Below are 18,043 nucleotides of genomic sequence, written 5' to 3' on the forward strand. Positions count from 1 at the left end.
CTCACTCTACAGCAGGGATCTCAGACACAAATCCTGGAGGGCCACAGTGCCTCCTGGTTTCTGATGTGTTCCTGTGTTAAATGTAAGTCATCGATTAGCTGAAGAGTCTGCACACCTTGTTTCTAAATTGGGTAGTGATTGAAAATCACAAAAGCCAGCAGACTACAGCCCTCCAGGACCAGAGTTTGAGACCCCTGTCCTACACGGGTAAAAAGGCTGAGAGTAACCACAGTTGCACTTCCACAAAATGGCCGCACATTTCAGTTACCAGACTGCAGAAGGAAGAGGAGCAGTGGCTGGCTGCACGTATTGGAGGACACATATCCTTGTCTACACTCCCGTGGTCTCGTGTTAGAGCTGCAAGATGAGACTGTAAATGTATTTGGGCTTTCCAAATAAGGGAAAAAGAGAAATGGGGGATGTAACAAGAAACAGGAGATTTAATTACATTCAGCCACAAGCACACAATTAATCAGCTTGACTTCAATATAAATGAATAACAAACATACAAATCTTAAATCAGGCATGCATTACTAATGTTATTGTTTTTGTTTTTTTGATGTCCACATTATTCATTTGGGTTTTTTGTCCCATTTGAAATGCATGTGTACACACACACACACACACACACACATGCATTTTAATAATGAATACACCCCAGAATATAGTCAGAAGGTTGAAGAATAAAACGCACAACTCTGTTTCATAAATACAATTTCTTTAATGCGTTCATGATTGAAGGATATTACTATAAGACCCGTCAATGCATTTTTTTCCCTGTTGGAGGCACAAGTCTCTGGTCTTAATGTCAACAGCTGTATTTTCTACCCTGCGGAAACCTACACTACAAGGGAAATTCAATAAAAATAAAATAAGTAATATTTTATTTTCATGGCAACATGTTATCAAAGAAACTTGTGTTATGTCAAAAAATAAAATGACCTAAAATATATTTTCTTTTTTTCTGCCAGGTCTCAGGAAGTATCTGGCCACATTAGAACCTTAGTGCATTTCTTACATTTTTCATAATTGGTGCCAGAAGATATACAAAACAAGAAGTTGTATCAATCACACCTTTCTTCTTTACAGATTTCCAAGATTTAAAACAATCATAAACATTGCTCATTTCATTGAGTCAGTACATAGCCAAATAAATTACCCTCAAAAAACTTTATAACATCTGGTGGTTAACCCTAATATCATGTTTGGGGTCAATTTGACCTCATTCAGTGATTGACAACCAGTTAGCCTTTTTTCATCTTGATACTGTGTGATTATTTAAATGTTATATTTTGGTGGGTGTTTTGGCAAACATGCAATACACATAATGCTTTGATTTCAGAAGTCCTGTACCAACTTTGCATGTGTTGTATGGGCTTATTTTGATCCTCTTTAACTGTATAAAATGTCTGAAAATACACAACCATTTTTATCTTAGAATTCTTTGTGGATGATTCTGGTGGCGCTTTCCCGTACAGGTGCCAAACTTTCAATCCCTGTACCACAGGCCCAAAAATGAGATGTTTCTCACAGATTTGTAATATTTATGGAAAAAAATTCATTCATAACATTCTGAACAAAATTAGATTTTAAATAAGACCAAATCATTTTAGTTAAAGATTGTACCCCTCAGCAGTAAAATCAGTCGGTGGAATTCTCTCCAGCTACACTGCATATCCTCTTCTCTTACACTACATTTAGTGTCTGCATAGTATCCAACATATTTTGCATATTTTGACTGAAAAAACGTGCGTACTCCACATTTAACCAAGCGAAGCAAGCGTGTTAACATATTTCTGCATTGTTCTTTTATGCCTTTAGGTTCATTCCATAGCCAAATCATGCACCTCTTCAGTTACAATATTACCATTACTCTTCGCCTCACTTGAGAAAAGCCCAGACCCCTTGAGAAAATCTGCCAGCATACAGTAAGACATTTAGATACTACCATTTACAGCAAGTATTACATTGGATATAATATTTCAGGCTGCATAATCACCATGAACCATGTCACCATGGCTGGGCACAGGGCTATGCCGAGTCTGGGCCCGTTGCCAGGCGACAGAGTCAGATGATGCAGTCCATGATGTGTATCTGGAGGCTGTCGAGGTCCGGCAGCATCTCATTGCACTTGGGGCAGACGTGTTCCGGGATGTTCTCAGTACCTGGAGGAGGCAGGTGAAGTCTCACCGTCAGCAGCCTTACCAACATACACTCTGCTCCCGCCGAACGGCTGAAGCTAAGTGGGTGTGGGCTTGGTTTTAGTACTTGGACGAGAGACCTGCTGGGAAAACTAAGTCGCTGCTGGAAATGGTGGTTGGTGGGCCAGTAAGGTAAAATAAACGTCAATGCCCCAGTGCAGTGATGGGGACATGGCTAAATGACACCCATGACACTCTTTGCAAAGAGTAGGGGGTTCCCTGGTGTCCTGGTTAAATTCCAAACCTGGCTCTGTCAACCTACCACCTAATAAGCCCCTGATTCAGTTGGCTAATGTTCTCTCCCTCTCCACCTCAGCTGATGTGTCCTGAGCATTCTGGTGCAAAACGGCTGGGCAGGTGGGTGCTGTACATTTCCCCCTCATCAGTGTAAAGCTCTTTGAGTGTGTGAAAAGGGATATATAAATGCAACTCTCTCTCTCACATTACACCTCTTTTCATTCACGGCTGTACACATTAAGACTGAAGAAGTTAAGAGCCTTACTTCGGGGATATTCCAACACAGCCCCACCCACTGGTCACACAAGCCCATAATTATGCTTCATTAAGGTCCTTTGCGGTGAGTTAATACACAAAACTAACTACTTTATTTCCTTCTCCTCTTACTAATGGTTTTGCAACACCGTGGGTCTATATAATGCTACAAAATGCAATATCTCCCAAGTACAGCAATTATGTTGCAATAGTAGTGAAAAGAGAAGTTTAAGCGCCACTTCATCTTCATAGCGATGAACTCATAGAGAAATTTTTATCGATGAAGCCCAAGGACATTTGGTGACTTTAGCCGATGCTTTTATCGTACACACTTACAGGGCTATCTTTGTATTCTTACACAGTATCCATTCATACGACTGAATTCATACTGAAGCCTTTTCTCAAGGATAAAACGTGTTCTAGAGTGCTCTACCTGGAAAATTAACCCGGAATCTTACAACCCCAGTTCACTAACCATTAATCTACACTACAAAGACTCTAAGGACATTTCACGCCAGCAATCATCAAATCTGGACCACAAATCCAAATCCGGCCCTGGTTTCCCTTTCTCCCAGGTAAATTAGCTGAACAATTAGTGCTACTGATTGGCCAGACTGTCTATAAACCTGATTCCCAGGTAAAAGGAGGGTGGAAAACCAGCGGTTCTCAGACCTGGAGGACTGTGATTTGATGATCCCTGGTTGTTTTTCGGTTGTTTTGCGCCTACCTCTGCCCCCCAGCTGCGGACCACCCCCACCAGGAGCGCCTCCGAGGGACGTGTGACGCTTCTGCATCTCGTTGAGATTTCGTCTGGAACGAGAATCGCAGGGGACCGTGTCAAGGCCGCATGACGCCATCATTCAACACAGGAATTCCTTTTCTTATTTCCTCTCGAGCACCACTTATGCGTACAGTACGTGGGCGGGGTAAACACAGAGGGCTCTCTTGTTGCGAATGAAATGGTACTTCCTGTTCATTGTGCACTGCAGAAAGCAGACCTCAGAATTAATATAAAAAAACACTGAGGGCTCATTCAGAGTGCATAACGTGTGGCACATCTCAATGGAACTGGAACAGGGACAACCCTCACGTGTTCTGTCAGGTGAGTCACAGCACATCTTAATCTTGTAACGGGACTTAAAATCGTATTTTATTTCTCTAAAAATTTTGGCTTGTTTTAAGCTACTCTTCGCACTGCAAGTGCAATTTTCTCAACCCCATTGCCAAATCTTGAAAGAGTAAAACTTTCACCTCATTCACAATCTTTTTGCCTTATTTAGCAAGAGTTAACAAAATAATTCTCAATATTAGACTTCTAAATATTTTTTTGCAGTGCAGATACACCATGGCCATGCAGGTCAGGTGACCACAGCAGACAGGCACGCCATTGGCCATGCAGGTTCGGTGACCACAGCAGACAGGCACGCCATTGGCCATGCAGGTCCGGTGACCACAGCAGACAGGCACGCCATTGGCCATGCAGGCCAGGTGCTTGATGAACAGTGGGAGGGCAGAGCAGTACCTGCCCATGGACTCCATCTCGTCCTGCAGCTGCCTGTTCTGCTGTTTGAGATACTCCAGCTGGCCAGCCAGGTGCTCCTTCTCCTCGTGGATCTTCTCCCTCGCTGCACGCTCCGCGTAGAAGTCTGAGGAGTACACCTCCGCCTAGAGAGGCACAGAGCCACAGGTGACGCCAAACCCCAAGTCCCCATTCGCCATCGTCATATTACCCCTCATCTAACTGTCATTCCTCTATTCAGACCGCCTAGCATGTCTCCTGAACAAACAACTTCACTGGCATAACCAGCAGAAAGATCTGATGAAAGACTGAAGAGTCCATGTCTGGTTTTATTCTGATTTCATTTACTCTTATGTGTCCATTCTTGTTGGATTTTCTTATTTCGGTCAGATTGATCAGAAACAATGTTCGGCATGGTGTTCAACCATTTCAATTTCATTTTGAGGCATTTATGGGATGCTCTTATTCAAAGTGACAAAAGTGCAACATGAGCATCGAGTAAATCACTAAGCAGACGGGATTTGAGAATAGTGTAATTGGCCTATGTATCATAGGTAGAACTAGTAAAAGAATATTACTGTATAAGCAGTCTCCAGTGAAGATAAAAAGACTGTAGGAGGCAGGCTTTCAAACAGTAGGAACAGAAACCTATTTGAGGGGTGAAGTGGAGTGAGGGAACAGAATTATTTTGTCCAATGTACACCAGTACTTTGCATATTCAGTGTGCAGCCACCAGCCAGTGCATTGTGGGAAGAAGGTGAACTTGCGCCAGTTGCTGCAGTACCTGGGCCTGGAAGACCGAGATGGTCTCCAGCTCCTTGTCCTTCTTGTAAAACTCCTGCTTCATCTCATCGATCTTCTGCTGTTTGGTAGCTAAGGCCTTCTCCGCAGCATCCAGCGTGGCCTGAAGCTCTCTCACCTCCTCGTTGGACAAGATCGGCTGCAGCCAAGTTTACAGTTCAGAATGGAGCATTTACCCACTGAGCAAAGGCTGACACAAACTGTACAGCACTGGTTAAAAGTTTTTTAATACCGGGACCCAAATTAGAAATGTAGATAGATAGATAGATAGATAGATAGATAGATACTTTATTCATCCCGAGGGAAATTTTAGAGCAATGTAGTATCCTTTCAGCGACCCTTGCAATACACCAATCATCATAGCCTCGAGGACTACTGACTCATTCTGGGACACCAGATGCAATCCCGCAACCCATGTTAGGTCCCTACCCATAGATTAAGAAACACTGCTATATAGTTTATATTATTTTTCCCTTTTTCTCCCAATTTGGTAGCCAGTTGTACCCTGTCTAATCCAATTAGTAGTAGCTGGGGGATACACCACCCACACCCCGTCCATCGGTGGCCTGAAGGGATCTGGTGATCTGAGAAAAACACGCCTTCTTCAAGCCGTCTTGTCTCATGCTTGTGACCGTGATTCCGAGGTGCCCGGGGTACTGTTGTACGCAGCGAACCACTAACCCTGCCAAGTCCCTCCTTCTGGAGCAGCGAGCCAATTATGCCGCTCCATGAGAGCCTGCCAAACTTGGCTTTTGGCAGGACCAGGAATCGAACCCTGGTCCTCAGTGTGCAACTGCAACAAACTCTATATAGTATTCTTGATTCCTACAGTGAATCTGACTTAACAAACAAATAGCCCAATGTCGATACATTGATGCCTGAGGTTAAAGTTGGTGGAAGTATAGCAATAATGCACAGAATAAATTCCTTATTAAATTCCTTTTTCCTTTACTTTTAAAATTTAAACACCAAACAATTCCTTTAAGGAAGTGACATTAACCATGATCATCTGTGGGAAAACTTCCCATATAAAATAAAATAAAAACTGTTATTCTGCTAACCTCTTTTTTCTTCATTTCCTGTTTCAGCGCATTATAATCTTCATACAGCTTGGTGTATTCCTCCTTGACCAGAGCCATATTTGTCCTATTAAGAGAAAATATTGTAATGCATTTAATACAAACACCAGGGCAATCAGACCTCAACAGACACTCCCCCCAGATCAACAGGGCCAATGACCTTCCTCTGCTGACCATCTCAGCCAATCACATCAACCCTGAGGCACACTCCGGTGAAAAGTACCATATTTGTGCTTCACCATCATTCCTGAATTTGGTGCTGCATAACGTCTCACTCCGCACTCGACTGTGTGACATACCTCTCATCCTCAGCCTTCTTCTGCTCCAGCCTGATCATGGCCTGGATTCTGTCCACCTGCAGTTTCAGCTTTTCATTCTCCGTCTGTAGTCAAGCGGACAATTGAGAATGGCCGGCACATACCCTGCTACAGCATTCTTCTTTCCCAAAATTCCTACAGTGAATTTGACTTGACAAACAAATGTGCCAATGTATTGTGGGTACAATGATGTTAGAGGAAAAAGTGGTGTAAGCACAGCAACAAAACAAAGAGTAATTCCTTTAAAGAACTCACATTAACCTCGATTATCTGTGGTAAAAGTAAAAAAATGTAAAGAAAAACAAAAAGCAAAACAAAACAAAACTGTTAATTTGCTCACCTCTTTTGTCTTCATTTCCTGCTTCAGCCCATTATAATCTTCATTCAGCTTGGTGTATTCCTCCATCACCTTAGCCGTATTTGTCCTATTAAGAGAAAATATTTTAATTCATTTTTTACCATCAATTCATTTAATACAAACATTATGGGCATTGTGTCCTCAACAGACACTCCCCCAGAACAGCAGGGCCAATGGCCTTCCTCTGCTGAGCATCTCAGCTAATCACATCAGCCCTGGGAAAAGTATCATATTTGTGTACCGTCACTCCTGAATTTCGTACTGCATAAAGTCTCACCCTAATCAACTGTGTGTCGCATACCTCTCATCATCTGCTCTCCTCTGCTCCATCTTGTTTACGGACTGCATGCTCTCCACCTGCAGTTTGAGCTGTTCATTCTCCGTCTGTACCTGCTGCTTCTCTACAAGCTGGGCCCTCAGCATAGCCAGGTCCTTCTCCATGTCTCTGCACCTGCACAGAGTCATTCACAAAGTCAACGCCAACATTGCAGACCAAAACATAAGTCAACCTCAACAAGTATTTTAGTACTTATATGGAGACTTCAAATCTTGTTTCTTTTACTTTTTGGCAAAATATTTTCGATAAATAAGACAAAACTATTACCAATGAGGTAAGACAGTTTGACTCATTTCAAGATTTGTCAATGGAATAAGAATGTTTCATTTGTTAAGCAAATAGTAACTTAAAACAAGGTAATTAGTTTCTACTTGAGAGAAAAAAATAAGATCTTAAGCCTTATGACAAGACTAAAACTGCTTGGTAAGACAGTTTTTTTTTGGTGAAATTATTACGTCATATTTTTGCTCTTCAACTGTGTGTCGCATACCTCTCATCATCTGCTTTCTTCTGCTCCATCTTGTTTACGGACTGCATGCTCTCCACCTGCAGTTTGAGCTGTTCATTCTCCGTCTGTACCTGCTGCCTCTCTACAAGCTGGGCCCTCAGCATAGCCAGGTCCTTCTCCATGTCTCTGCACCTGCACACAGTCATTCACAAAGTCAACGCCAACATTTCAGACCTCGGCTTGTAGAACGGCCAACCTCTGCTACCTGAATCACTGCATGCAGTATAAAATGATTACTAGAATCAGCCATATTTTTCCACTGTGAACTGTAGTCAACTGGGTCACAGACCTGGGTGCAAATTGTAGTATCTGTAACGGACTCAAATACTTTTCTGTGCTCTATTGATCTTGCCTGGTACATTTGAGGCTGCAAGGAGGAGCAGATGGGTGAGAGTTTATACTTTTGGGATCATTAATATATTCCAATACACCAGGCAAACACACAAAAGTATTTGAATCCTAAAGAAATACCATTTGGACCCAGGCCTGCTGTGTGGCATACCTGTCCTCCTCTGCTTTTCCCTGCTCGGTTGTTATCATGGACTGCATGCTCGCCACCTGCAGTTTGAGATGTTCATTCTCCGTCTGTACCTGCTGCTTCTCTACAAGCTGGGCCCTCAGCATAGCCAGGTCCTTCTCCATGTCTCCGCACCTGCACACAGTCAGGTGTCTATCTGTAATCTTTCAGTTTTGGTCGATTTAGCGACATCTGTGATTACCGTTGGTCACAAAAGTTTGTAATCACACTCCAAATACCACAGTTCTATTTGAAATTAACCTCATTATTTTCTTAGATGTATATTTCTTCTGTTGGAGAAAGAGACAACCAACAACGTCTGATACTGTAGTATTGAGCAACTTAATTTTAAAGACAGGATTTTAGGTGCATTTGGCACGCAAGTGCCTATCGAACATCATCAAATCTAAACCATTACCTGCTGCAAATGTGGCACCCGACATGAACAGAGGAAAACAGCATAAAGAGGTGTAATTAAATGCAAACACATTGAATCACTACTGCTACAAAAATATTATTATATATTTGGTATTGTGAGAAGATATCAAATATATTTTAATCCATCCATCCATTATCTTTAACCTGCTTATCCTGAACAGGGTTGCAGGTGGGCTGGAGCCTATCCCAGCATACATTGGGCGAAAGGCAGGAATAAACCCTGGACAGGCCGCCAGTCCATCACAGTCCATCGCAGGGCACACATGGGTGGGATAAACAGTGTTGTGGTTTGAGGGTTATTGTTTCTGCAATTCCTCTCTTGACCGTTAGGAGTCCGAAATTACCTATCGTACCTTTTAAAGTCACATTTTTTCTCTGTGAACTGCAATCGACTGTGTGTCACATACCTCTCATCCCCTGTCTTTCTCTGCTGCATTTTGATCATGTTCTCCAACTGCAGTTTCAGCCTCTGATTGTCCGTCTGCACCTGCAGCTTCTCCACCAGCTGAGCTTTAAGCATGGCTACATCCTTCTCCATGCTCCTGCACCTGTTGTACGGTCATGTAAGCAGTGAACAGCAACATTTCAGACCCTTCTATTATTCCTTCCATTGGGCTTGTTGAGTGGCCAGCTTCTGTGACCACAATCACTGCACTGTACAGTATACTATAAGTCATTACTAGAATCATATCAAAGTCATATTTTTTGCAAACATTCATTGGTAACTGCATTCATGTTCATTTATTCATAATAATTACGTTAATATTTTGTTATTTAGCTGATGCTTTAATCCAGAGTGACTTACAGTTGATTAGACTAAGTAGGGGACAATCCCCCTTGCTCAAGCTGTGCGGATCTTATTGTAGCTACTTGTACACCGGGGCTTGAACCAACAGCCTTTCCGGGTCTCACTGATGTACCTTAGCCACTAGGCTACAGGCTGCCTCTGTTAATATATACATGTACATACTACATGATATGGGCTACTGAAGATAAAAAGGAAAGAACCTTTTTGGCAGTTGATGCAGCAGCATTAGGGAACTGAAATACTGAACCTGCAATAATTTGTCTTGCAACATGAAAAAGCGGATGCAATGCAGGATGAAAGAGCTGTTTCCCACCCTCTATGACATCACACACGCATCATCAGACCTCCTACCTGTCGTGGAGGCTCTTCTTCATGTCCTCTGCGTCGTCCAGCTTGGCCTGAGCCTGCTGCAGCTCTCTGAACAGTTTACTCATCTGAGCCTTCAGGTTCTCCAGCTCGGTGTCAGCCTGAGATACACAGAGCGGACAGGAGGTTAAGCACTCAGGGTTTGAGTGGCCATGATCCCAAGGGCATCACTCATATCAATCTTTTACCTAATTTGTGCTTTCAGAGACAACTTGACACCAAGCCCCGTTTCAAGTTTTTTCTAAATCGGGTCAGACACTCGCTCAAAAAATATCTTATGAAGGATGATCCGATAGATGAAGTGTTGTGTTTTGCCATTTAAAACTTTGATGATGAAAATATGAGATATTATATACACGTGATCTGCATTCACAAACTATTTGGGCATGGATGCAGTTACTTGATTTTGGTCAATACAATATAATTTATTATATTATGGCATGTATCGGGTTTACAGCTGTTGCAAAGCAAAAAGCACGGTACGTATTGTCCCTTTGTGGATGCACCCCACAGTGATTAGTGGTCAACAGACCCCACCTCCTTCTGCGGGGCATCCTGTTGAGTTTGTCCGTTGGCCTGGGCTGCAGCTGTGGACCCCTCCATCTCTCCCACTGGCAGGGAGGTCTGAGTCTCAGCCTCGCCCTGCTTTACAGCCGCAAACTCCAGTTCCGCAACCCTGTATCAGAAGAAGCTCACGTCACCTATTTTCAACTAAAGGTGCACACAAAATAATGCATATCACATGCATATCTTTTGATGCTGCTGGGCTGAAGCATAATCTAGAATAATAAAATGGATATACAGTGCATGAGTTCTTGTGTATGTTCAGATGAGAGAGAAGTAATTATATTCTACCCATAGAGGGCACCAGAGCACAGGCAAATTGTGGACGTGGGTGAACACAGGATGTAGTCTTAATCCTCACCTTTTACCAAAGCTATATACAGTATAAACCTATGTATATGAACAACCTTTTTCTTTGCTATGTATAAGTCTTGCTTTGATCTGTTTGTTTTTGACTTGACAAATGCTGTTGACAGGCAGAAACATCTTCACATATGGCATAATGGTACCATATGAGAAAAATGTAGGCTCTACTTTTCATTATTTTGAATTGATATCTTGCCACAACTCTTTATGAAAGCTAGGTGTTTGCAAGCTGGAAAGTCATAAAACCTCAACTTGAGTAAAATGTCATCTTTCCAGCAAGTATCTTTGCATGCATGGTGCGTGATCACAAGTCATCCAGTCATGCTGTTGTTTAGTCTTCACGTGGGCCACTTCCACTTTCACACACAACTTGATGGAAATGTCCAAAAACTGTGTTGTATGCAGCGAGCGTCACACAGCCATGTCGTGCTGAGTGTCGACACTCACCGTGTTGTCTGTGATACGGACGAGCAGCACAATACAGCCTTCAGCGTCCGCTGGAGCACCAGCTGTAAAAATTGAGCAGGGATGCCCCTTCATTCGGCTTTGAATGGGGGGGGGGGGGGGGCACTGCAGCCTAGGGGCCTACCTCTCTCTCGAAGCCAGGAGCTCGACTTCCAGCTTCTCCACTTTCTGAGTCTCCTTTCTCAGGGACTGCAGCAGCTGGCTCACCGTGTACTCCTCGGAGTCTTGCCGGGATACGGTCAGGTCAGACCTGGTCCTGCGTTCCACATAGTCACACCCAAGATTAGCATGGTTACTGGAATATGAGGAGTAATTCAATTCAAATGTATCCTCTTTTCCTCCACTCGTCTGCTCTCCATACTTCCAGATAGGAGGTGAGGTCGTAGAGGAGGAAAGGAGGATACATTTTCCAAGTAATGGGACACCCAATGGCTGCTATTAACACAATTTGTGAGCAGAGAGAAGTTGAATCTTACATGCAAGAGTCCTTGGGTCCATTTGGGAAATCTTTTGTCACATCCACTCCTCCCTCCTGCAAAAGCAACATCATGAAGGTATTAATTGTAATACAAGTCGCACTTATTGAATTACTGAATAATTTATCTTTTGTCCATATCCCATAATACATACATAAACACATAATAAATTACTGTACTTTGTTCATGCTTTTTGTATAGTTCAGTTTGTACAGAAGAATAATTGCCATTGCATTGTTTGATCTTGCAAATGAAGACAACATCCAAAGACAAGTATTATGAGAATAACTTATTAAAACGCTTAATAAAATGTACAAAGACACAAAGCACGTCACCAATGTAATTAAAATGAATATGGTTAATAAAATTGTAATAACAGAACTTGCGGGTTCTTCTTTGTATCTCATGAAACATGCGTAGCTCGTGCCAAAATATAATTATGAATTAAATTTCAAATTTGCATTTTCAATTCCCTGTTTGATGCATCAGGTGCGACATCTTGGAAATTAAAATACACTCATTCATTTTAAATGTCATCTTCTTTGAGGCCTTAGTACCAGACTGCAGTGTGCTACATGGTGTAGAGAACAGACACTGGAGTAGGTACACAGGCCAGATGTGTGATTGAGTTTCACAGCTGCTACCAGTGACCAGCAAGCTTTAATTAACCGGCTAGCCGGCTATCAACTGGCTAGCTATGGATAATTAATCACATCTATCACAGGTCAGAAACAGAATAGCAAGCTATCATAAGCAGTCCTTCTCACAAGACTAACCGACCACCACATAGGTTCCATGTGGAACGAGCTGGAATTGTTCAAATAATTTGAATACGGGTTTGAAGCAGCGCACCACGGAAACTCAATGATAAGCACATAGAATTTGATCTAATTAATGTGTTCTCTTTGAATGACAGCAGCATAGCTCTATAAGAAGCACTGTCACACTGAATAATGAATTCACACCTTTAGTATTGGCACTTAAAGTGCTCATGACGAGGAAATGGAATCCATATGCTGAATCATCATTGCTTTGTGCTAGGGCATTCCATGAAAAATAAATAGTCTGTGATAATCTGCCACGAGTGATGTAAGAAATTGAAAAAGCAAACTGGTTGATTGAGTTTTACATTTCCTTCTGGCAAAAGACATGCATATACAGGAAGCCAAGTGCTATTATATTATATTTAAACCTCAGGGAGGGCCCTGCTAAAGCAGTATCTCGCTGTATAAATGGATATCATGTAATCACAATATTACATAAATCAAAGTTACAATCTTAATTCAGGGCAATTCATGCACTCTCAGAAATAAAGGCACAAAAAGCGGCTAAAAAGGTACAAATGCTTGTTTGTACATGAGTGTACTTTCAGGGCACATTTTGAAGCTTGTATCTCCACTGTGGCTGTACTAGTGAAAGCGCAGACCCTGAGCCAGAGAGGGAGCGCGCTGACTCACCGCGATGCAGATCTCGATGAAGCCCTCGGGCGAGCTGGGCCTCATCTTCAGCTGCAGCTCCGAGTTCATGGCCACCAGGTCGCTCTTCTCCGCCTGCAGCCTCACGATCTGGGCCTTCAGGGCCTCAATCTGCATGCTCCAATGGCCAGACTCCCCCTAAGAGCAAGGCAGCATCAGGTAAACCCGCACAGTCCTTTATCCGCGACACCTGTTGGAGGCTATGAGAACTATCACATGCATGTCTCTTAGTTGACTCTGATGAAGAGTGCTCCAGACTTTTTCCCTTTTGAAAAAACCTTAGCCCTTTAAAGAGTAGGTTTGTTGGAATGTTCTGTTTTTTTAAAGACGGTGTAGAACTCCATTGCTTTCACCAGTAGTGATGGTTACACCACTGCAAGACCTGAATAAACTTATAAACTTCTAACTGACAATAAAAAAATAATAAGTGCGTGAGGTTTTACACAAAAGTACATTTAAAAATTCACAAATTTAAAAGGTTGTATCTTTGAAGCTCAATATCTCAAAACCACTTAGAAGTTGATGCTTTTATCAAAGGCAACTTACAGTTGATTAGACTAAGCAGGGGACAATCCCACCAGGAGCAATGTAGGCTCAAAGGCCCAACAGCTGTGCGGATCTTATCGTGGCTACACCACCAACCTTCCGGGTCCCAGTCATGTACCTTAGCCACTAGGTAAGACCTCACCTCCACAGCTCCCTCTGCCTTCTCCAGAACCTGTAGCTTCTTCTTTAGCTCCTCGTTGCGCTTGGTGAGGACAGACACTCGCTCCTTCGCTTCCCCCAGCTTCCCCTCCAGAAAGTCCCGCTCCTCTTTCTGCTTGTCCTTCCAGGCAGCCAGCCCCTCAAACCTATCCTTCATAGAGTTGTTTGTCTCCTTCAGGGCAACTGTAGGCGACACGTGCAGGAGGTAAGAGTGGTCGTCTGGCAGTGGATGGGTTGCCCCGTCCCCCCGCCTTGGGTGTGTCGAAATGTCCCTGGACAAGACACCTAATCCCAACGAGCTGATTGGTGCCTTGGCTGAATGGCAGCCTATCGCCTTTGACGTGTGTGAATGGGTGAATGAGAGGTGTTAATTATTAAATCACTTAGGAAAAAAGTGCTTCATAAATGCAGTCCGTTTATTATTTACTGTAGGGACACATGTGGAAAAGGTGGCAATCTTGCAAATATACTACAGACACTGTATATTCCAGGAGAGACTGCATTGGTCATATTCGCTGCACATTTTGAAAAGAATATGGAAAAGTAAATTATCACAAGGTGTCACAATATGCAAGGTTTCGGAATAGATCTGCGCATTTGCGTCTTCATAAAATCAATTAAGTTTAATGGCATGTGTCCATGTACTGTTTTAAACTTAAAGGCCTGGTGTAGTGTTTGTGTAATAGGTACCTTTTTAAATGCTGTTTAATACGTATTTGTGTTGTGATATGTAAATACTCCTGTGTTTATGGAATGTCATGGTGTGTGCAATTTGGGGTGGTCATGTCTACCTGTTAAAAAGGAAGGCATTTCATTTGGTGAGGAGAGCTCTATGGGGAAGGAACCAATGCCTAGGTCCTCCTTATCCCTCAGTTGTGTGAGTTATTATTATTATTATTATTATTATTATTATTATTACTATTATTAGTGAAGTCTGACTTTATTCAAGTACTTTGGTTTGGCTGATGTAGCCATAGCTTTATATAAACATTTTTTTTCTATTATTTTCCTTTATTTATTTTTTGTCATTTTTCTGAAATTCTTGCATTTTGGATGCCTCAACACCTGGTGGTGGAAAAATAAATACCAAGAAAACGTCATATCTGCCTCACTGCTATCTTTTGTGCCAACCTAAAAGACCCTCGACACCCTACTATTTAACAGTCACCAACTGTAAGAAACCCCCCAAATACACCAAAAGGCAGAAGTATCCGAGAGGTGAAGGAAACACGTGTAGTCTGACCAATGCTACTGGAACAGGGTTAATTTAATGTTGTTTTCGTTTATCTGACTCCAAAAGATAAGTTCAACTGCTCCTCTGTTCTACCAGTTCAACAAAAGGAACTGCAAACACCAATAATGTGGCTCTATATGATCGCTATCTATTTGTATAGACGTGGACTGAGGCCTGTATAGCCTACAATGATACACTTAGTATGTATCTTGTGACGGCACTGGTGTATAGGCGAGTGACTACGGGGTGCAGATATCCTAGGTTGTCTGTCTAGTAGGACTCAAAACTGCTAAGTGTGCAGTGGTGCGAGTCAAGAAAATGCAGGTTCAGATTAATACAATGTAATCAACAATGTGCATTGCAGAAATGGAATGAAAATGTGTTACAAGAATTACAAGGTATAATATGAATGGCTATACGCAAATAGTGCGCAGGAGATCGTGTTAGCGAGTCTCCTCGAACTATTCCACGTATCCCTCTACCCAGGGTTTTCAGGAAAAACAACAAATCATCAAATAAAGATGGCGGTAACAACAATGGTCCTGCTGATGTTATCTCTGTACGTCCAACAAACCTGGTTGTATCACAGCTGGATGCTGACTGACAGGCAACTTGCATTACCTGTGGTTTATTCTTACAAGATCTTTATTCAGCAACCAGTGTACCACACCACCAATGACACCAAACTATTTCCCACATCATTAGCTATCTAAAGACACCAAACACCGTATGTGGAAAACACATGGTTTACACAGTGCTATTTCAACTCATCAGTTCTGGGAGCATTCCACTGAGGTGGCAGAATTGCGCAGAGGCAGCACAATGATGGCAGCAATAGTCCTGTATTGACAAGCACTGTCTTTTCATCAAACCTTGCTGACCCTGTGTCAACACAGTCTGTTTCCTTTTGGGGGTCTGCAGAGAGGCACACTTATGTAAAATCCCCTACATAAGTACACCAGTGGCTGGATAAGTAATAAGTAGCCACCCACAGCCTCTCATACATCAAATGTTTGGCACAAATCAAGCGCCATACATATACTGCAAGTTCATATGCTCCGGACTCCACTTCCCATCAGGCCATTGCCGCGTTCTGAGAACTCTCCCTTTTGAATGCACGCCAGCTGTTTACTGAAGAGGCCATTTAATGATTCAGCCACTGGATCACATTCATTAGTTATTTCTTCTGCATCACAATGGAGTAATCTCAAGAGTTCAGAGTAATCTCCACCAATAGTAGAAAGCTTGTTGTCAGACGGCATTATATTAATGCTCTGACTCATACCCTTTTGACTGGTAGTCCTCAAATCAGTTTTGTATCTGTGTCCCCCACAAAAGACTGACACAATTTCCCATGAAAAGACATAGTTTTGCTTTTGACACAAAATATCCCACATAGCTAGCAGCAACAAAACAAGTTGTTGCGGTTATGATTAAATTGCCAAATGTCATTATCCATAGCAGACTACACCCTGAGCTGTGCAAAACTAGGACATTGTCATGGTATCTTAATTACTTAGCTGATTAAAAGAATGGCCTTTGAACCGTGCAGGATGTGGGTGCAAAATGAAAGTCACTCACCCTTCAATTCCTTGTTCTCCTTCATAAGGACATTCATCTGCTGAAGGGTGTCTTCCAGAGTGGCGGTCTCTACAAGGTAGTCCCCTTCCACAGACCTTTGCTGGGAAGGACCCTGAATGGCCCCATTCTCCATCGGGGGATTTGAAGCCATCTTGTTCTCAATCCGTTGTGCTGGAATCCCAAACAAGAACGTTCGATTTCTTTAGTTTATCAGTTCTGGAACACATATACCTGGAAAATATCTTCGGACAGCAGATAGGCTATAGCTACCACTGTATCCGGCCGACGTGCGATAGTAGGGTGAATCGTATCGGTATGCTAAAACAGTATTGACAGTAACCATTATTGTCAGTCAATTGTTGAAAAAAAATATTATCTTATTTCTGCGAGTAACTTTAAAATATTTGTTGGAGTGATGTAATCCTACGTATGGCCTACCTTACAACAAAGCATGATTCATGAAGGTACCTGCAAGGTACATTGTGACCAATTTAATTATACTTCTAGAGTACTAATATAGTATTGAGACTATATGCTTGAGTTAGTGCCCTTTGATCGCTCTGAAAATTACATACTTTCATACTTTACATAACTTAGTCATGTGTGGTTTACTGGATCTGTAACAGCGACATTTCTTATTTTACAAAATAAATAGGAATTCAGAAAAAACATGCCTTCCTTACATTAAATTTAAGTTTATGGATATGCACCAAATTCAATCCCTAGCTAAATAAATACAACTGCGTGGTGTTTTGACTCGAAACTAGTCTCACTTTCACTTTCTTCATAGCGCGTCACATTTCACCACCAGTTTCGCTGTTAACGGACAATGTCAATTATCGGATGTCTTGCATCGCAACCTTACAAAAATACATTGTTTAATGTTTAATCGTTAGCAGAGAAACACAGCAACATATGTAAATCTTCTCATGGTCAAGATAGCCAGTTGATAGCAATTTACATATAAAAATCACATGCTTGTCTGATATTCTATTATTATTTTCACGTCACCATGTTTGATAGAACCTGGGAGCTACCATTGTACTCACATGTGGTGCCGTATTTCCTCAAAGCGGCCTTATCAAACAAATAAAATAATATTTGCGAACGAATTAAGCACTCAAAACAACTGTACTTCGAAAACCTAGCGCAAGTGCTATTTCCTGGTTTTGACGTCCTGTCGTTCTGGGACTCCTGGATCACGTGACAATTACGTCAGATGTCCCGATCTTTTTTTCGTGGGGGATTTCCCATAAAACAGTACCTTGTCCTTGTTGACATTTGCCGGTCCTCTGAATGCACCAACAGCTAAATATTATCCCATGGCAATTTAGTGCGATAGGGGGTATTCATATATGTATATATTTAAAATAGCATTTCATTTAAAAACATCTGATTAATTTACAATAAAAAATCATCAGACAATCATTCAATTG

At 42.1% G+C, this 18,043-nt stretch overlaps 1 protein-coding gene across 3 annotated transcripts; it reads right to left on the reverse strand.

Annotated features, from left to right (window-relative positions):
• Positions 1 to 701: 701 nt before the first annotated feature.
• On the reverse strand, positions 702 to 17,791 carry optn (optineurin). Of its 3 annotated transcripts, XM_061253098.1 has the most exons (19): positions 17,657 to 17,791; positions 16,608 to 16,778; positions 13,776 to 13,975; positions 13,070 to 13,225; positions 11,613 to 11,668; positions 11,261 to 11,392; positions 10,279 to 10,417; positions 9,727 to 9,842; positions 8,975 to 9,115; positions 8,115 to 8,264; positions 7,595 to 7,744; positions 7,069 to 7,218; positions 6,750 to 6,834; positions 6,392 to 6,474; positions 6,075 to 6,159; positions 4,997 to 5,152; positions 4,216 to 4,358; positions 3,421 to 3,503; positions 702 to 2,165 (listed from the first exon to the last, which is right to left on the reverse strand). In XM_061253098.1, the coding sequence occupies exons 2-19, from the start codon at positions 16,756 to 16,758 to the stop codon at positions 2,068 to 2,070; spliced, it is 2,274 nt and encodes a 757-aa protein (XP_061109082.1). In that variant the 5' UTR covers positions 16,759 to 16,778; positions 17,657 to 17,791; the 3' UTR covers positions 702 to 2,067. The 3 variants fall into 3 exon arrangements, with proteins under 3 accessions (XP_061109082.1, XP_061109083.1, XP_061109084.1); XM_061253099.1 differs by lacking the exon at positions 8,115 to 8,264; XM_061253100.1 differs by lacking the exons at positions 7,595 to 7,744; positions 8,115 to 8,264.
• Positions 17,792 to 18,043: the final 252 nt, after the last annotated feature.

This window comes from Conger conger, chromosome 8 (genome assembly GCF_963514075.1).
Source record: "Conger conger chromosome 8, fConCon1.1, whole genome shotgun sequence".
Taxonomy (NCBI): domain Eukaryota; kingdom Metazoa; phylum Chordata; class Actinopteri; order Anguilliformes; family Congridae; genus Conger; species Conger conger.